We start from the raw sequence: 19,648 nt of genomic DNA on the forward strand, positions 1-19,648 counted from the left end.
GCTGGGCATGTTCCTTCTCCACAGCCGCGCGGCCTTTGGTCTCTCGCTGCCAGCTCTGTTTTCCCCAGGGGAGAGACTTGGTTTTCTCCTGGCAGCGCAGGGGCTGCTGGGGAGGGAAGTCGGAGCCTGCCAGCTTCTTGGTGGAGCTGGAGGCCTGGGGCACGGGTGCAGTTGTCCTCTGGGCGCCTGGGGTTAGGGTTCCCACCAGAGCTAGTGACTCTCAGGAAGGGGAGAGCTGTCAGGTCACCTGCAGGGGGCAGCACGAGCCAGAGGCCCCAGCCAGCCTCTTGACCCAGGAGGTGGGCAGGGTGCTCAGTGCAGCCGGTGGACAGGGGGGCAGCCACCTCGTGGCCTGGGCCCGAGTCTGTGCCAGCTGTTGCCGGCAGCCAGCTGAAGCGGTCCTGCCCACCCCCACTGGGGTTGGGGCCGAGGAGAGGACTCCCTTGCTGGGCTCTACCCCTGCCCGCCAGTCCCCAGGGCCCTCGATCCTGAGGGGCCCAGGTACCCCAGACGCTGGGTTCTCCTGCCCCGCTGCTTCACCAGCAGGGACCCTCTTTTTGGGGGTACAGGGAGATGGGCCTGAGCACTGGTGGCAGCTCCACCTGGGGTCCTGGAGCCACCAGGGCTTCCGGGCCCACGGCCGTCCTTCTGGCCGACCTTGAGCAGGATGCGAGGCCGGGGGACTGTGCCCTTCCCAGGGCCGCCCAGCAGGCCTGGCCCTGCTGAAACCCGAAGCCAGCCGGCGGCCAGCTACATGGCGGCAAGGGTAGAGGCAGAGGCCGGGACGAGGCACCCAGGCAGTGCCGGGCCTGAGCTGGAGAGCTGGCTGACTCGCGGCCATGGAGGTCCTGTGACTCCAGAACGCGGGCTGGGGCAGCCGCCGACCACACCAGGGGGGCTGTGGGGACAGGGAGCCAAGTGGCTGGCCTCTGGTGGGGAGGCCACTGGGCCTTGATCCGCTGTAGGGAGACCTTGAGGGTGCTTTGCAGGAGGGAGGAGGGGCAGGGCGGGCTGGCCTTAGGGGAGTGGAGGCCCCTGGGAACCAGCCACATTCCTTTGAAATCTGATAGGAGATTGGGTGCCCCCTGGGGCGGGAGCCTGCAACAGAGGTGCCTTCTGGGCAGGCTCCCTGAGCCAGGGGGGGAGTGGGAGCTGTGGCTACCCTTGCCCTCCTCTCTGTCCTCCTGGCCCAGACTCAGGGAGCACAGGCCACCTGTCTGGGTCCAGGCCTCTGGTTTCCCACTTTTGGGGTCTCAGAGACCTCAAAGCTGCTGTTCTGTATTGGGCAGGGGCCCCCTCATCCTGAGGGCTGGTCAGCCAGCAAAGCCTTTCTCAAGGCCTCAGCTGGGGGAAGGCCGCCTCATAGCTGTCACCCCTCTTGCTGCATTTTGAAAACTGACCAACCACCACCCTTCTCCCACCCTCCTGTCCCTGTCTGCCGTGTCACAGAGTCAGCCAGGTTCTCCCTTTGGGGCCGGCTGCTCAGTGTCCAGGGGCTTGGGGTTGCCCCGCCTAGGACTGTGGGCTCACTTGAAGGAGAGGTCCTTGTGCGTCCTTGTAGTTGTTGGGAGTTTACCTTCAGGTTAGGAGCGGTGTGCTGGGGACGGAGGTGGAGACAGCTACTGAAGGCCCGCCGTGGGCCAGGACTGAGGGCAGGGCAGCCATGTGGTAGAGGGGCTCTCCAGGGGGGAATCTAGGGTCCACTCTTGACCCTGGGCAAGGCACTGAACTTCTGGGCCTCAGACATCCTTATTTGGGGGAAGGAGGAGGGGACCGTATCTGAGCTCCTGGCCGTTCTGTTTATCACTCAGTTGAGGGGACGCGGGAAGAGGGAGTGGCTTCTCTCCACGTCCCGTTCCCGGTCCCCCCGTGTGCCCTGTGTGTCAGGCTTATCTGGACTTTTATACATTTCCAGAGGCCCCTGCTCCATGTTTCTGGTAGGTCTGGGTAGAGCCCACACAGCTCTGGGGAGGTGCACCCCGTCCCCACTCCTCACAGCTGGGTAGGGAAGAGGAGGTGGAGTCTGGATGGGTTGGGGTCCAGAGGAGAGCTGGCTGAGCTGACCTGTCTGGAGCTCCCAGATAAGCAAGGGGCCAGTCTGGCTGCCAGGAAGGCCCTGGGCCGGAAAGCCCCTTGGGCCAGTGGGGCTCCAGGCAGGCCTGTGTTTCGCTGGAGGGTTTCTGCGAGGACATCCTCCTCTCCCCCAGCGGGGCAGGGCGGGAAGGGCTCTCCGCTGTTCCCCTTAGTGCCTGCGGAGAAATGGGAGCTTTTGTCACCTGCTCCTTCTCCCCACGACATGTGTGTCGGTTGCTGGTCACAAGTGCGGGACTTTTACAGTAATTAATTCATTAATTCAGTGCCTTTCTGATGAGCGCGGGCAAGACCGGAGGAGGAAGATAGAGCTGCTGGTGTGAACAGCCCCCCAAGTGCAGCACGACACTGCTGCCAGGGGTCATTGGTCAGGCTTCAGAGAAGAGAGTTTATTTCAGCTAGGCCTTGACGGATGAGTAGGAGTCTGCCTGATGGAATGGTATATGGGGGGCAGCATAAACAAAAGCGCAGGTAGGAGGGAAAATGTGTGGCTTGTTCTTAGGCTTCCGGGTAGTTTGGTGTAGCTGCACCTTGATGGGGAGAACTGGCAGGGGCTGAGGTGGACTTCAGGCCTAAGATGTTCGGTTCCCGTGAGCGGTAGAGCAGTGGAGAGTATTAGAAGGTTCTGAGTGGTACCTTTTTTTTTTTTTTTGGAAGAGGAAAAAGCTATATTTATTTGATTCTATGGATTTTCACTTATTCCTATTAACCATTAATTATGCTGATTTACCATTAATTGAAATATTTTATCTTTTTTACTATGGTCACCTTTAATAACAACTTAAAAAGCACTTTATTTAAAAAAGGAGTTATCTGTATTTACCAGAATTTCGTTTGTAGAAGCACAAGTGTTGACTTTGGATCACCCTTAGCTACTCATCTGAGGATATGGTCACACCATGGAAATGAAGATCACTTGTAGACTTCGGATATAAAACATGAACAGTTCACAAAAGTTGGTATAAGAATTTGCTCGCTACAGTTTCAATGCCCTCGTTTTCTCAAAAAGCTCCTGATACATTTTTTTCTAAATCGTACCCTGAAATAAACACTGGTTTAACAGTTGTGTCATACAATAATACAAGCTTCTTGTAAACACCTGGAAAGTACAGACTTTATAAGGAAAGGATTATATGACTGTTAATCTTGTTATTTAAGGAAAGCCACTGAATTCTGAGTCTTTCAGTCTTTCTACTGGAATAGATATAAATGTACGTAGACACACATAATTAGGACTAGTGCATGTTCTAATTTTTTTTTTAATTGCAGTACAGTTGATTTACAACGTTATGTTAATTTCAGGTGTACAGCAAGTGGAATTCTTGAAATAGGGGAAATGGCCTGCAGCAGTCCTGTGACCAGTTTGGAGATTAGGTTGGGTGACTAGATAGGGATGGGGGGGCGAGCATTCGCAGAGCAGGGGCTGGTTTGTGGAGGAAGATAAATTCCGTGCTGACAAGATGAGTCTGGTGAGGCCTAAGGGATGGCCACATGTTGAAAAACTGGAGCGAGGCCTGGATTGGTCACGTGAGCTGGGAGACGGGAGGGCATTTGCAGTCACGGGCAAGGGTGAGGTGGGAATGAGGAGAGGCTGGGGCCCAGGACACCCACAGCTGGACTGCCAGGAGGAGGGCAAGCTGGAGAGAGAAGAAAAAGAGCAGCAGAGTCCATCAGGGAAGAGGAGGAAGTGAGCGGTGGGGGAGGGGAGCCAAGCAGCTAGTTGCCTAAGGCCAGAGCAGACCCTCAGGTTTGGCCCTTAGGGTGGCATTGGTGGCTCTGGGGAGAGTGGTCTGGGTGGCCTATTCACACGGCTGCCAGACTGGGGGCCCGAGGAGCAGATAGGAAGCGAGGGCCCAGGGTGTGGAGGCGAGCGAGCGGGCAGTAGCCTGCAGGCGTGCCCTGGGGTGCGGTGGGACCGGAGTCTGGCGCAGGGCCGAGTCTTGGGAGGACAGGCAGACGCCATTCTGTAGGGCTGTGTCCACCCTGGTAGGTGAGGCAGACCTCGCCAGCGAGGCCCGTCTGACTCAGCTCCTTTCTTTTCCCCCGCAGAGCTGCCATCAGTCATGCTGTTGAATGGGGACTGCCCGGAGAGCCTGAAAAAGGAAGAGGGGGCTGCCGAACCGCCCCGGGAAAATGGGCTGGATGAGGCTGAGCCGGGAGAGGAGACCACTGGACAGGAAGTCATTGTCATTCAGGACACGGGCTTTTCTGTGAAGATCCTGGCTCCTGGGATCGAGCCCTTCTCCCTCCAGGTGAAATGATAGAGGGGTACTGGGGGCCAGGGCCTGTGCCTGTTGGGGAGCATGAGGGTGCGAAGCCAAGCTTTGCCCTTGCCCGGTCTGGCCCCGTGTTGAGGCAGGAAACCGAGGGTCCTGTGCCTTCCAAGGTCACTCAGCTAACGTGGTGGACGTGGGAGTCCAGGTTCAGGCCGTTGCCTCAGTGCAAGGGGACAGATCCCAGCTGGGACTGCCAGCCCTGTTTGGGGATTGGTATGGTAGTGGCTGGGTAGTGTTGGGGTCCCAGGGCTCCCCACCCTCAGGTAGGTCAATTCTCTGGCTGGAGTTTTACCATCTGTCTGAGAGGAGAGTGGTAGTGGGTGGTCTTCAAGAGCCGAGCCGACCCAGAGGTCTTGTAAACTGTTACTCTTTGGGGAACCAGGTGAGGGCCTCTTGTGTCTTCTGGGGCCACAGGCTTCAGCCCCAGAGCACACCTTCCTGAAGGGGGAAGCCATTTGCCCTGGGGACCTTGGCACTGGGCAAAGGAGGAGGCAAGATGACTCTTTTCTTTTCCTTGTTTTTACACCTCCTGCTGCTCTACTCAGGGCCTGCTCTTGGTCTGCAGGAATAGTTTAAGCTTGCGGGTAACAGGGCAAGGCTCTGTCCTGCACGTGTGTATATGTACCCTGCACACACACATACACACACACAGGTGCAAGTGGGCATGGTATGTATGGGCAGGGCCTGGAATTTAAAATAAAAGCCAAAAAGGGGGAAACAGTATTTGGAGCATTGGCTTTAGGCATCCAGGTGCTTTGGGCTGGGGAAGCGGTATGTTTTCACCAGGTTGGTCAGGGCCTTCTCCCTGGCAGGTGTCCCCCCAGGAGATGGTACAGGAGATCCACCAGGTGCTCATGGACCGTGAAGACACATGTCACCGCACCTGCTTCTCACTGCACCTGGACGGCAACATGCTGGACCACTTCTCAGAGCTGCGCAGTGTGGAGGGGCTGCAGGAGGGCTCGGTGCTACGCGTGGTGGAAGGTTTGTCCGGAAGTTGTGCGGCCCGCCAAGGGGGGGCATGAGGAGGCGGGGCCAGGCGGCGCTCACCCCCACCCCACCCCTCCCGCCGGTACCTTGGTGTCACTGTGTCACAGATGAGCACGTGGAGGCTCAGGGCAGCCTTGAACTTGTGGAGGCAGGAGAAGACGGGACAGGAGCACAGGTCTGCTTCGCAGGCCGTCACAAGCACACCCTCCAACTTCATGGCTGAATATCAGAGTCGTGATTTTAAACAAAACAAACAGTGCCAGGCAGGTGCTTGAAATCAGCCCATTCAAATTTTATAGATAAAAGTTCAGTCTCTTAAGGAAACTAAGGTTTCACGGCTCTTGAGCAGGGAAGTCAGGCCCAGTGTGGGACGGTCAGCTGGCACAGTGAGTCTGGTTTGTTTGTTTAAAAAAAAAAAAAATCACGTGAACTTAGGTTACCTGGGGAAAGGTGGCACTGCTGTTCTAGGTATGTCAGCCAAGGAGCAAATGTGGGAGAAACGTAACCCAGCTGTGCCCAGACTTACCTAATGACGAAACCTCTGTCCTTCCCCAGAAGAGCCCTCATTGAAATTTCATGAAACATGAGTTGGAGAGCAGTGTTGCAGTTTGAGGTCCTGTAAGTCCTCAGGCCACCCCCGGCCAGGGCTGCCCTGGGAGAACTGGACTGAGCCCATGGGGACCTAGCAGCTGTGCTGGGCTGCCCACCCGAGACACTCGTGGGCAGAGAGCAGGGGCCTTCTGTGTGCACTTCCAGAGGCATTTCTTGTGTCCTTTGGCATAAGGTTCTTTGCAAACAAGGATCCCTGCCCAGCAGCAGGCAGGTGTATGTGTTGAAAGCAGAATTCCAGCTTATGTGTTCATAAGGGAATTTGTAAGTGAAAGCCTAAAACTAAAATCAAGACCACCCCTGGTAGTGCCATGGCCGACTTCTCTCTGCTGGGTGGGTTTTTGCCCTGGTGACGCCCTGCCCATCCCCCTCCCGACAGAGCCATACACGGTGCGAGAGGCCCGCATCCACGTGCGCCACGTTCGAGACCTGCTCAAGAGCCTGGACCCATCCGATGCCTTCAACGGGGTTGACTGCAATTCCTTGTCCTTCCTGAGTGTCTTTACTGACGGCGACCTGGGAGGTGCGCGAGGCATTGGGGCTGGCGGTTGGGCAGACGGGCCGGGAGCAAGTTGGCCAGGGGCTGGTGAAGGGGCCAAGGGCTCGGCCTTCCCACCTGGAGGGACACAGACCGGGGCCACCTGAGCTGGGGAGGGAGTTGGCCCCTGGGTGGTCCTGGGCTGACCACCAGCCTCGGGTCCCTCAGACAGCGGGAAGCGGAAGAAGGGCTTGGAGATGGACCCCATCGACTGTACCCCGCCTGAGTACATCCTTCCAGGGAGCCGGGAGCGGCCGCTGTGTCCTCTGCAGCCCCAGAACCGTGATTGGAAGGTGGGAGCAGGTCTCTTTTGGGGTGGGGGATCGCCACACCAGGAAGCCTGGCCCACTCGTGCTTGGCCGTTCCTGCAGCCCCTGCAGTGCCTGAAAGTGCTCACCATGAGCGGCTGGAACCCACCCCCTGGGAATCGCAAGATGCACGGGGACCTCATGTACCTGTTCGTGATCACAGCCGAGGACCGACAAGTCAGCATCACGGCGTCCACTCGGGGGTTCTACCTGAACCAGTAAGTCCTCGTGCGAGCCCGTTCCGAGTCCGTGGGCAGCTGCTTGGGGTGCCCTGCACAGTGGCCACCTTCTCCCTGCAGGTCCACAGCGTACCACTTCAACCCCAAGCCTGCCAGCCCCCGCTTCCTCAGCCATTCCCTGGTGGAGCTGCTCAACCAGATCAGCCCAACCTTCAAAAAAAACTTTGCCGCCCTGCAGAAGAAAAGGTAGCACCTTGGCCCACCTGTCCCTCATCCCACGTCCCATGGGGTGGGTGAACCATACAGCCTGAACTCTAGCCCTCCTGCCCTAAGCTGTGCCCCCCAGCACCCCAGAGCTCCCTTCTAGGCAGCAGTCAGCCTAGCAGCCCTACGACAGGCGGCCGTGTGCTTCCGTCGGACTCTCCAGGGACAGGGCAGAGCCAGTGGGACCTTGGAGAAGGGGCCCAGGGCAGGGCTCTGGGCTCAGTGGGCTGCCCCATCTCCCCTCTGCCCACCACAGGGTCCAGCGCCACCCGTTCGAGAGGATCGCCACCCCATTCCAGGTATACAGCTGGACAGCGCCCCAGGCGGAGCACGCCATGGACTGTGTGCGCGCAGAGGATGCCTACACCTCCCGGCTGGGCTACGAGGAGCATATTCCAGGACAGGTGCCTGCAGCCTGGCGGCCCACCCTTAGCTCTTCCCTCCCTTCCCCTGGTGGGCGCCAGGCTGGGTTCTGGGTGCTTGGGGGGCTGTCTGCGGGGAGGCGGGGGACGGGACTGCCCCGAGCAGGTGCTGGGGGCTCAGGTTGAGCCGGTGTCTCCCTCCCTGTCCTGCTGTAGACCCGGGACTGGAATGAAGAGCTGCAGACAACGCGGGAGCTGCCTCGGAAGAACCTGCCTGAGCGGCTGCTGCGAGAAAGAGCCATATTCAAGGTGCCCGTGGCCCCTCAGGCCTGACCGGTGGCTGCAGGCCCTCCTGCCACCTACCTGCTCGTTTTCTGTGAACAAGACGGAAGCTGGGGTGGGCTGTCAGGGATCTTCCAGGGCGTTCTGCCAGCCTTCCGCCTCCTGGTAGATGACCCCAACTCCTTCTTCTGGCCTGAGATTTAGTGTCTGTGGGCCGGAACCGGTGGGGACACGCCTCCAGGATGGGCTGAGTGGCAAGGTCCATGACAGCTTCCCTCCCAGCACACCCACGTGGAACCCTCAGCTGGACACACGTGCCCTACTGAGATATCCTTAGTGTTTTTCCTGAGACAGATGAGAAAAAAGCAGTGCTTTTGAAAAAAGTTTCTTTGAAATCTCCCATAATCTTACTAGAGATGATAATGGTGACGATAAGATCTAAAGCCCGGGGTGCTCACTTTGCCAGGGGCTGTGCCAGGTGCTGTGTAGGCATTGCCTCCTGTAATCTTCCAGACACCTTGTAAAGGCTGATACTTTTATGTCACAGTTTTATAGATGAGAAAACAGGTCTGAGAGATGATCCAGCCAAGATCACCTGGCACGTATTTGGTGATTCCCAGACCCACCCCAGTCCTCACTCTCCCTTTTAATCACTAAGCTCTGCTCTCTCTCGCAGTATAAGTGTTACATTTTTTCAAAACTGGGGTTTCTTTTTTTTTTAATAAATTTATTTTTATTTTATTTTATTTGTGGCTGCGTTGGGTCTTCGTTGCTGCGCACGGGCTTTTCTCTGGTTGTGGTGAGCGGGGGCTACTCTTCGTCGCGGTGCACAGGCTTCTCATTGCGGTGGCTTCTCTTGTTGCGGAGCATGGGCTCTAGACACGTGGGCTTCGGTAGTTGTGGCGCACGGGCTCTAGAGTGCAGGCTCAGTAGTTGTGGCTCGCGGGCTTAGTTGCTCCCCGGCATGTGGGATCTTCCCAGACCAGGGCTCGAACCCGTGTCCCCTGCATTGGCAGGCGGATTCTTAACCACTGCACCACCAGGGAAGTCCAAAACTGGGGTTTCTTGCCCTTTTCCAAATGTGAGGAAACTTTGTCCTGCTTACCTCCACCAGCCCTGGGCGAGCTTGGCCAGGCGGGATGAACCCCGCGGCTCTCTCACCCTCCAACCTCGGGCCCCCAGGTACACAGCGACTTCACAGCGGCAGCCACGCGGGGCGCCATGGCAGTCATCGATGGCAACGTGATGGCCATCAACCCCAGCGAGGAGACCAAGATGCAGATGTTCATCTGGAACAACATCTTCTTCAGCTTGGGCTTTGACGTCCGCGACCACTACAAGGACTTCGGGGGGGACGTGGCGGCCTATGTGGCGCCCACCAATGACCTGAATGGCGTGCGCACATACAATGCCGTGGATGTGGAGGGGCTGTACACGCTGGGCACGGTGGTAGTGGATTACCGCGGCTACCGTGTCACGGCCCAGTCCATCATCCCCGGCATCCTGGAGCGGGACCAGGAGCAGAGCGTCATCTACGGCTCCATTGACTTTGGCAAGACGGTGGTGTCGCACCCACGTTACCTGGAGCTGCTGGAACGCACGAGCCGGCCCCTCAAGATCCTGAGGCACCGGGTGCTCAACGACCGGGATGAAGAGGTGGAGCTCTGCTCCTCCGTGGAGTGCAAGGGCATCATCGGCAACGACGGTCGCCACTACATCCTTGACCTGCTGCGCACCTTCCCCCCCGACCTCAACTTCCTGCCCGTGCCCGGCGAGGTGCTGCCCGAGGAGTGCACCCGCGCCGGTTTCCCCCGCGCCCACCGCCACAAGCTCTGCTGCCTGCGCCAGGAGCTGGTGGACGCCTTCGTGGAGCACAGGTGGGAAGCCAGGGCAAGCGGCTGCATCCTCTGGTGGGTGGTCCTGGGGCCTGATCCTTGATGGGGGGCGGCTTTGCAAAGTGAAGAGGAGCTAGCTCTGGCCCTGACCATCCCAGCCCCAGCGCCACCCACCGCGGCATCAGGCTCCCCAGCACGGACATCCAAGAGCCTTATGTGGGTCAGAAACTAGCAAGTGGCTAGACCAGCGGCTTTCAGCTGCCGGAAGCGGGTCTGTTCCCTCAGGGAGCACATGGAAACCTGCTTAGGTGTCTTTGAACCTCCCAGTGCCAGGGCCCTGGAGGAGGGGTGGGGGCGGGGTCCCTGCTGCTGCCGTTTCGTGCTTAGGGGTCAGCCCGTCAAATGCCCCAGAATAATCTCCCTGTCAGAATGCCAGGGGGGTTCCTGGCGCTCTCAAGAGCCCTGGGCTGCGTGTGAGCCCCCCACGCACCAGCTGTCCTCTTCCTGTCTGGGAAGATACCCATTATTGCTGTGACCTGCTGCCGCCACCTGGTAGTAGTGCTGGACTGGCACACGCACACGTGTGTGGACGCTTGCACACTGGAAGGGATGTGTCCCCCAGGCCGGCAGGGTGTCCAGCCCCAACATCCCTCAGCCCCAGCGGGGCAGGAGCCAGGGCCTGGCTCAGGTCCCCCGAAGCCAGCAGGAAGCCGCCAGAGCAGTTACGCTTCTACATACCCCTCCTCCATTCCCTGCTCTGCCCCATCCACTGTGCTCTAGGTACCTCCTCTTCATGAAGCTGGCAGCCCTACAGCTGATGCAGCAGAAGGCCAGCAAGATGGAGACTGCCCCATCACTGGAAAACGGCGACCCCCCATCCTCGGAGTCCAAGCCTGAAGACCCTCCAGCACCCGAGGTGGGAAGCGAGGAGGAGGGCAGCAGTGCTAGTGGCCTGGCCAAGGTGAAGGAGCTGGCAGAGACCATCGCCTCGGATGACGGGACAGGTGGGGCTGCCGTGGCTGCCGGGGGAGCCCAGGACAAGGGAGGCTCGGCTGCTGCCCCACCGGAGCGGGAGTGGGGCTACCTCCTAATGGGCAGTGTCTCTACAGCAGATCCTCGCAGTCGGGAGGTGATCCGCAACGCATGCAAGGCTGTGGGCTCCATCAGCAGCACGGCCTTTGACGTCCGCTTCAACCCCGACATCTTCTCGCCAGGTGAATGGTCCTCTAGGGCCCCAGCGCTGGTGGGCCTGTTCACCCACCTGAGGGCTGCCGTCTATCTGGCCACCTGCCTCTCTTCTGCCTGGCTCATGCCTCTCCCTCCCTCCCCCAGGGGTTCGCTTCCCGGAGTCTTGCCAGGAGGAAGTTCGGGACCAGAAGCAGCTGCTAAAAGATGCTGCTGCCTTCCTGCTCTCCTGCCAGATCCCCGGCTTGGTGAGGGCATGGGTGGGACGAGGGACTGCCCAGAGGGTGCTGTTACAGGCCCCAGGGCCTCATCCATCTCTGACTCTGGAAGCTTGTGGAACCTTTGCGGGAGTGACTTAGGCCTGCTGACCTGCAAGGCAGGCAGGGTGGAGTTCTCCCCAGAATGGGGCTGCTGACACACAGGGGTCAAGGGAGGCATCAGGTTCTGCTCTGCGTGCCCTCCCTTGTAGGCTGGCAGCTGGGGTCTGGCCCTCTGAGCCCCTGTGTGATGGGATGGCTGATAGAGGGGCTGGGGGCATCTTCACCCCCACAAGCTTTGTACATAGGCCCTGTGTATGTACACGGTGCTTGCTCCCCCCAAGGCAGCCCTGAGCTTAGGTGCCATGCTGTCCCCCGATCTTTTTTTTTTTAACATCTTTATTGGAGTATAATTGCTTTACAATGGTGTGTTAGTTTTTGCTTTATAACAAAGTGAATCAGCTATATGTATACATATATCCCCATATCTCCTCCCTCCCACCCTCCCTATCCCACCCCTCTAGGTGGTCACAAAGCACCGAGCTGATCTCCCTGTGCTATGCGGCTGCTTCCCACTAGCTATCTGTTTTACATTTGGTAGTATATATATGTCCATGCCACTCTCTCACTTTGTCCCAGCTTACCCTTCCCCCTCCCCGTGTCCTCAAGTCCATTCTCTACATCTGCGTCTTTATTCCTGTCCTGCCCCTGGGTTCTTCAGAACCATTTTTTTTTCAATTCCATATATGTGTTAGCATACAGTATTTGTTTTTCTCTTTCTGACTTACTTCACTCTGTATGACAGACTCTAGGTCCATCCACCTCACTACAAATAACTCAATTTTGTTTCTTTTTATGGCTGAGTAATATTCCATTGTATATATGTGCCACATCTTCTTTATTCATTCATCGGTTGATGGACACTTAGGTTGCTTCCATGTCCTGGCGATTGTAAATTGAGCTGCAGTGAACATTGTGGTACATGACTTTTTTTGAATTACGGTTTTCTCATGGTATATGCCCAGTGGTGGGATTGCTGTGTCCCCCGATCTTTGAGCTGAGCCTGCCGTGCTGGCTGCCCCAGGCCCCTGCGAGGCGCAGCACAACCGCGGGATGAAGCTGTGGCCCTGCTTCTTCCTGTGCAATCACAGGAGAGCCTGTGCGGCTCCCTCATCCCTGATTCCCCGCCGTGTGGGCCCAGCAGTCGCAGGGGTGATGGTGGCCTGTGCAGAAGGCTGGGGACAAGATCTCACATCCTTGCTGCTGCTTTGTCTCCTTCCCTCTTCCCGATTGGGAGCTGGGGTCTCAGTCCCCTCCTTCCCTCAGGGCCTCAGGATAGCGTGAGCTCCCTTGGGAAGACCCAGGGCGGGAGGAAGCGGAGGCCCTGGGCTGGGGGGGCCTGACGTGCTGCAGCCCGCAGGTGAAGGACTTCGCAGACCACGCGGTGCTGCCCATGGACGGAGCCACGCTGGCCGAGGTGATGCGTCAGCGCGGCATCAACATGCGCTACCTGGGCAAGGTGCTGGACCTGGTAGTCCGGAGCCCGGCCCGGGACCAGCTGGACCACATCTACGTGAGTGGTGCCCAGGGCGGCTGTGGGATGGCGGGGCTGGGATGGAGGCCGGGGCCTGACCAAGACTCCCCTCTCTGCACCCTTGCAGAAGATCGGCATCGGAGAGCTCATCACCCGCTCTGCCAAGCACATCTTCAAGACGTACTTACAGGTACTGTGCTCCCTCCCCGTCCTGGGCCATGGGGATGTCGGGGGGAGCCCGGGTGGTGACACTGCTCCAACCTCCCTTGCAGGGGGTCGAGCTCTCGGGGCTCTCGGCTGCCATCAGCCACTTCCTGAACTGCTTCCTGAGCTCCTACCCCAACCCTGTGGCCCACCTGCCCGCCGACGAGCTCGTCTCCAAGAAGAGGAACAGGAGGAGGAGAAACCGGCCGCCAGGGGCAGCAGACAACACAGCCTGGGCTGTCATGACCCCCCAGGAGCTTTGGAAGAACATCTGCCAGGAGGCCAAGAACTACTTTGACTTCAGCCTCGAGTGGTACGTGATGGGTGCAGGGGCGCTGGGCTCCCGGGCAGCGTCCCGGTCCTCCTTGGTCGTTGGCAGTGGAACGGGGAGGAGAAAGCAGGGAGCTGTGGAGGGCTGCTTGCTTGGGGAAGTGGGGAGGGGAGCTGGGAGGGGGCTCGGGTGGAGGGGCAGCTGTGGAGAAGGGGGCAGAGGGGTGCTGGGTTGCCTGGGCCCACCCGCCGCTCCTCCCCAGTGAGACCGTGGACCAGGCCGTGGAGACCTACGGGCTGCAGAAGATCACGCTGCTGCGGGAGATCTCCCTGAAAACCGGAATCCAGGTGGGCTGGCTCAGAGCGTCCTGCAGGGCTCCCGGGGCCATGGGGGGAACTGGGCGGGGCGGTGCCGGCCGTTTGAGCCCGGGCTGAGGCTGCCTGCGGGTGCCGGGCTGGGTCCCCAGATCCTGCTGAAGGAGTACAGCTTCGACAGCCGCCACAAGCCCGCGTTCACGGAGGAGGACGTGCTCAACATCTTCCCTGTGGTCAAACACGTCAACCCGAAGGCTTCAGACGCCTTTCACTTCTTCCAGAGCGGGCAGGCCAAAGTACAGCAGGGTGCGTGCCAGGTGCAGCCGCGGGGCAGGGTTGCGGGGGAGGCACCCACTTCCCTCCGGCCGGCCCTGACCTTCCGCCCCCGGGGTGCCCTGCAGGCTTCCTGAAGGAGGGCTGCGAGCTCATCAACGAGGCCCTGAACCTGTTCAACAACGTGTACGGAGCCATGCACGTGGAGATATGTGCCTGCCTGCGCCTCCTCGCCCGCCTCCACTACATCATGGGCGACTACGCTGAGGTGGGCCATGTGTACCCTCTGGGCCTTCAGCAGGGGCCCAGGCCTGGTCTGGCACCAGCGGGGCGGAGGGGGGCATGGGGGAGCTGGGGCTGTGTTCTCACCCCCCGCGGCAGCAGGAAGCAGGAGTCCCGGCAGGTGGGACTGGAGCCCCTGTCACCCCAGGGGCCCGGGATGCTGCTGACCTCCGGGCCCCCCCAGGAGGAGCAGGTGGAGACCCGGGGAGGTGCTTGTTCTGCCTGTACGGCGGCCTGCCTCCCCTGTCCCCCCCAGCTCCCTCCACTTAAGAGCTGTATCCTGGGGAGAGCTGCCGTGCCCGTGGACAAAGTGGGTGTGATGGCAGGGCCTCCCTTCACAGGGATGAGGGAAGGGTAAATTCTGACTCAGTACCTAGAGCCCTGTAAGCGCCAGGGAAGCTGCTTGGGGTCTGTGCTGTTGCCTGTACCATCCTGGGGCCTGTGGCGTTCACCTGCCTTGCTGGCCCCGGGGCTCGAGAGGCCGTTTCCTAAGCGAGGTGCACTGTAGGTGCCCTGCTCCCGCCTCCAGCCACAGGACTCTCGTTTTCTTTCGCCCATCTGCCTTTTCTCATTACGAATACTTTATTTTTAGCACAATTTTAGATTTGTATGCATGTGTTGGCATAGATTAAGACAAGTGTTTTAAAATGTGAAGCGGCCTCAGAGCGGGCTGTCGACTTCCATGGTCACGGCAGCTGGATTTTGACCACTCTTCTGCTGCCTTTGTGCAAAGTAAAAATAGAAATTGCAGCCGAAGGTGAAGAGGCCGAGCTGCTGTGGAGGCTCGTGGGCCAGGCAGACTGGGTGTGGGGCGGTACCACCCGGGAGTGACAGCCCCCCACCTCCCCAGGCCCTCAGCAACCAACAGAAGGCTGTGCTGATGAGCGAGCGAGTGATGGGCATCGAGCACCCCAACACCATCCAGGAATATGTGAGTAGCCGCCGGCGGCACGGCCTGCAGGGTGGGTGGGACCCGTGGCTGCCCCGGCCTGACGCCGCTGCCCCCGCAGATGCACCTGGCCCTGTACTGCTTCGCCAGCAGCCAGCTGTCCACGGCCCTGAGCCTGCTGTACCGCGCCCGCTACCTCACACTGCTCGTGTTCGGGGAGGACCACCCTGAGATGGCCCTGCTGGACGTGAGTACCAGGGAGGGGCAGCGGGACTAGCCTCGAGCCCGGGGAGTGGGAGCTGACCGGGGCCCTCCCGACTGCCCCCAGAACAACATCGGGCTGGTGCTGCACGGAGTGATGGAGTGTGACCTATCGCTGCGCTTCCTGGAGAATGCGCTGGCCGTCAGCACCAAGTACCATGGGCCCAAGTCCCTCAAGGTGGCCCTCAGGTGAGGCTGTGCTGGGTTAGGGGACAGGAAGGCCCCAGGCCACAGGGTGCCCGGGAGGCGCTTGCATTGAGGGCGGGCACGGGATCCAGCACTCTGTCCTCCATCTGACTCCTGAGGAAATATCTCTCAACTTGCATCTCTTCTCTGAGTTCTGGACTTGCCTTCCCCCTTGGAAAGTTCCCAGAGTGGGTTCTGGGGTAGCCTGCACACCACCCATCCGTCCCCACCGGCCCATTCACGTCCCTCCCTCGCCTCCCCCTGCGCCGTGCCTGCCTGCAGCCACCACCTGGTCGCCCGGGTCTATGAGAGCAAAGCCGAGTTCCGGTCAGCCCTGCAGCATGAGAAGGAAGGCTACACCATCTACAAGACGCAGGTGGGCCACAGCGGGGCGGGGAGGGGCAGGGAGGGGCGGGGCTGCGGGCAGCACTGATATTTCCCGCCCCCTGCAGCTGGGCGAGGACCACGAGAAGACCAAGGAGAGCTCCGAGTACCTCAAGTGCCTGACCCAGCAGGCCGTGGCCCTGCAGCGCACCATGAACGAGATCTACCGCAACGGCTCCAGCGCCAACATCCCGCCCCTCAAGGTGGGTCCCCGAGCGGGGCTGGGTGGGCCGCACCCCGGCCTCCCGGCACTCAGGCAGTGGCTCATCCTCCCTGCCCCTCAGTTCACAGCCCCCAGCATGGCCAGCGTCTTGGAACAGCTGAACGTCATCAACGGCATCCTCTTCATTCCTCTCAGGTGAGGCGCCCCACCCCCGCTTAGAAGTTGGCCTTTATTTTTTTTCTTGGTTTTTTAAATAAATGATACATTGACATGGCTCAAAATTGAAAAGTATAGCCAGTGGCAAGGAGTTCCTTGTGAATCCTTCCAGAAATACTCTGCATAATTGGGCAGACACAGATTTGTAACCGCTTTTCCCCTTTTTCTCCCCAAGGTGCTAAATTGTAGTGAGCCATGCACATAGGTATTTTTCTCCTGCACTTAATCTATCTTGGCGATCGTTCCGTGTCAGTGTGTAAAGAGCAGTGTCATTCCTTCTCTGGACTCCTGCTCTGTCAGTGTAGTGATGTGCCTTAGAGCCAGGCCCTGAGGGTCCCTGTGTGGCTCTTACAGACAGTGCCGTCTTCGAAAGCCCCTCGCGCCGTCTCCCTCCCACCTGTGTGCGGCATGGGTTTGGTCAGCTCAGTGTTACGGCGTTTACAGCGTATCTGCTCTGTGTTGCACTCTACACCTGTTTTTTTGGGTGTAATGGGCTATAGGAGCGGCCGGGGTGCAGTGGGTTTGAACTGGGCGTGAAGGCTGGGTAGGAGCCAGGCCTTAACTGGAGGCTGTCAAGTGTGTGCAGTTCGTACTTTTTCAGCACTCGGGGGCCTTTCTGTTTGCGGGAGGGAAGCACTTGTTCCACACGTGTGTCTCGCTGCAGAGAGCACAGAGCCTGATCTTGTTCTAAGTTTAAGCAGAGCCAGTAAGGGGACGGAGGGCCCAGGCCCACTCTGATCAACCCACCCTTCGCCCCGTCCTTCTACTCAGCCAAAAAGACTTGGAGAATCTGAAAGCCGAGGTGGCGCGGCGGCACCAGCTCCAGGAGGCCAGCGGGAACAGGGATAAGGCTGAGGAGCCCATGGCTACTGAGCCAGAGCCAGCAGGGGCCTCAGAGGATGCGGCCTCCCAGCCCCCAGCTGCCAAGGACCCTCCTTCCCTGAGCTTGCAGGGGTAGGAAGGGAGACACAGACAGACAGTCGGCCAGCTGCCCCGTTACCCAGCGATCCAGACTCCAGGAGAAGGGGGCGTGCCCTGCACATCAGGAGAGGCAGCAAGTCCTCCTCCTCCACGCTTCCAATCCCACCCTGCCCCCAGCATCCTCCTGGGACCCTGGCCTGGCCTGCTTGACCCTCTGAAAGATGTTCTTGCACTGGTTCGAAGAGTATACGACGCAGAGGCCTAATCGGAGACACGTGAATGGAGCGCGTGGGCATCAGTTCCCAGCTGGCGGACAGGTGCCCCCTCGGGCCCCCCCTCCTCAAGCAGGTGTGCGCGAGTGTGTCTGTGCCCGTGAGTGTCCTGCTGCGCCCTTCCTGACTTGCGCATAGCCCCGGGCCGGCTCCGAGTGGGTGGGTGACGTCGGGGGAGATTTCTCAGGTCATTCGTATGTTTGACATGGCTGCTGCTTTTGCTGCCACTACCCCCGGGCCCGACCTGGCTGAAAGTCCAGGTTTGAAGCCGAAAAGAGGGGAGCTTTCCTGTGTCCTGGGTTGGGGAGCCAGAGCTCTGTGGCAGGGCTGGACGGCTGGGGAGCACTTTATGGCGGGGTGAGGGCCGCAGCAGCTTTACTAACCACCGGTGGGCCGGGAAAGGGTTGGGCATCGGTGGTTCCCCAGACACCCCTGTGCCCAGCCCCGGCTTGTCGGCCCTTGGGCCCCAGCAGGAGGTGCTGCCTTCCCACTCCCCGCACCCCAGCTGGGGCTAACCTTGGGGTATAGTCTGAATGTATCCTTCTCCCTGTTGAACAACCTCAGCTGCCTAACGCACAGGGGGGTGGGGGGGGACCCGGACTGAATCATGGATCCCGGGGGAGACGTCACAGATACAGGAGTGACTGTCCCTTGTTTGTGGAGCTTAGCTCCCTACCTGGTCCTAGGACACACAGGCACCTCCTACAGAGAGGAGCTCTGGGAGTGGAAGGGAGGGGGCTCCCCGTGCCGCTTCTCTGGGCCTGCTGTCAGAGCCCTAGCAGGTGGGCGGAGACGGCCACCCTTGGGAGCTGGAGGGCGCGGTCCTGCGGCTGGGGCCTCCGCCTGGTGGCTCTGCACGGAGCCGCAGCCGGGTATGGCCTGTCCCAACGCCTGGTTTCAAAGGGAGTGGGTGCGAGCTAGCAAGCGAGGCATCCCCACAGCTGATCAAGAACTTTTTCTTGTTTTTAAACCATCAGTCTTCATTTCACATTGGAATAAAGTGAGTTTTTGAAACCTGCTGTCCCGGCCTCTCCTGTGTGTTCTGTACCAGTCTTGTTTGGTTGTGAGAGCTGTTTCCAGAAGTGGTACTAGTAAAAGAGTTTAAGGCACATGAATGTGTAAAATTAGGTCACACTCAAAGCTATCCTTAGAATGTCATTTAAGTGGGAGGAAAGCGGGTAGAGCCACAGGCACCCACCTAGGGCTTACCAGTCTGCCCATCAGGAGACCCATGGGAGTGGCACACAGATGAACATCACCTGTTGTTGGCCACAGAAGAAAAGGCTGAGAATCGCTCCTATACAGGGCCCTGTGGTTCCGGCTGGGGTGAAGGGTGCTGCAAGGTGAGGGCCCAGGCCTGGGCGTGCTGGCCCTGGTAGGCCGTTGAGGACCTAACTGGGCATCCGCCCTTGTCCCTTTGCTTGTCAGGAGGACTGGGCGGCGCCCCTCAGAAAACTAGGAGTGCTAGAATGGGGGGTGTCTAAAGTTTGCCATCCTAGGTGGGCCCTCGTGGAGATCTAATGAACGGGGGGAAGTGGAGCCCACCTAGGTGGGCTTGAGAGGCCGGGCCTGTGAGATGGGAGGGTTGTGGGCAGGAGGCCTGTCTCAAGAGGAGAAGTGTCTACAGCAGGCGGGCCCTCAGCCTCATGCGTAGTTAAATGCCTTTTTGAATACTTGGAGAGTCCTTTGTGTCTGACGTTGTGGGAAAAAAAAATTCCAACCCTGACGTCTGTTTTCTGGAGCCAACTGAAAAAAAGATGTCCCTGACGTCGTCGAGGTTTTCTTCTAAGTGATGCCCAAGGATGCTCGCTCCCACCCCGCTTTACAGTCTCCTGGTTGTGTTCTGAACGTGCATCCCTTCCTAGAGCATTTATCCTGTGAACGCCAGTCACGTGTTTCTCAGCACTTCTAGAATTGTGGGCATGATCTTGTAAAGCTGAGAAGGGATCAAGTGTAATTACCGTCGTACCTACTAATCACCTGAGGCCCATTTTTCCTGGTTGATCCCTTAAGCGTATTGGTGCTGTCAGGTGCCTTTTGACAACCGAAATGACGAGGGACTGTTGTTTTATGAAGGACACAGAGGTGTGAAATGCACCTTTTCTCCTCTTAGTTGACAGATGGCAAATTTTTGAAAAGGGTGAACAGTGGTATCCAGGAAGGGTTAGTGTGAGAACTGGCATGCAGGTCGTGGGGCAGCTGCGCGAGGTGGAATACAGGTCTAGCTTGTGTGAGCCTCTTTGTGTCCCCCACGCTGGTCTTTCACTTTCTCCTCTACTTTTCTTCCCTGTTTGCATTTCTC

The 19,648-nt window shown here is 59.0% G+C and overlaps 1 protein-coding gene across 9 annotated transcripts in view; it reads left to right on the forward strand.

The window, feature by feature from the left end:
- CLUH (clustered mitochondria homolog) overlaps nucleotides 1–19,648 on the forward strand; it is a 29,056-nt gene that overhangs the window by 3,320 nt on the left and 6,088 nt on the right. Inside the window, exons 2-27 of one of the 9 annotated variants that reach the window (XM_073798246.1) lie at nucleotides 2,932–3,046; nucleotides 4,141–4,343; nucleotides 5,180–5,351; nucleotides 6,346–6,489; nucleotides 6,673–6,797; nucleotides 6,876–7,030; nucleotides 7,112–7,237; nucleotides 7,512–7,659; nucleotides 7,834–7,926; nucleotides 9,082–9,776; nucleotides 10,515–10,738; nucleotides 10,844–10,948; nucleotides 11,067–11,167; nucleotides 12,597–12,749; nucleotides 12,838–12,900; nucleotides 12,983–13,227; nucleotides 13,448–13,532; nucleotides 13,652–13,805; nucleotides 13,901–14,040; nucleotides 14,905–14,985; nucleotides 15,065–15,190; nucleotides 15,272–15,393; nucleotides 15,673–15,766; nucleotides 15,843–15,977; nucleotides 16,059–16,132; nucleotides 16,925–18,365. In XM_073798246.1, coding sequence (XP_073654347.1) covers nucleotides 4,155–4,343; nucleotides 5,180–5,351; nucleotides 6,346–6,489; nucleotides 6,673–6,797; nucleotides 6,876–7,030; nucleotides 7,112–7,237; nucleotides 7,512–7,659; nucleotides 7,834–7,926; nucleotides 9,082–9,776; nucleotides 10,515–10,738; nucleotides 10,844–10,948; nucleotides 11,067–11,167; nucleotides 12,597–12,749; nucleotides 12,838–12,900; nucleotides 12,983–13,227; nucleotides 13,448–13,532; nucleotides 13,652–13,805; nucleotides 13,901–14,040; nucleotides 14,905–14,985; nucleotides 15,065–15,190; nucleotides 15,272–15,393; nucleotides 15,673–15,766; nucleotides 15,843–15,977; nucleotides 16,059–16,132; nucleotides 16,925–17,111 — 3,936 coding nt within the window. In that variant the 5' untranslated portion in view covers nucleotides 2,932–3,046; nucleotides 4,141–4,154 and the 3' untranslated portion in view covers nucleotides 17,112–18,365. The other 8 variants (XM_033848000.2, XM_033848001.2, XM_033847997.2 and 5 more) reach the window with 8 other exon arrangements.

The sequence above is a fragment of the Tursiops truncatus genome, chromosome 20 (genome assembly GCF_011762595.2).
Source record: "Tursiops truncatus isolate mTurTru1 chromosome 20, mTurTru1.mat.Y, whole genome shotgun sequence".
In the NCBI taxonomy this organism is placed as follows: Eukaryota; Metazoa; Chordata; class Mammalia; order Artiodactyla; family Delphinidae; genus Tursiops; species Tursiops truncatus.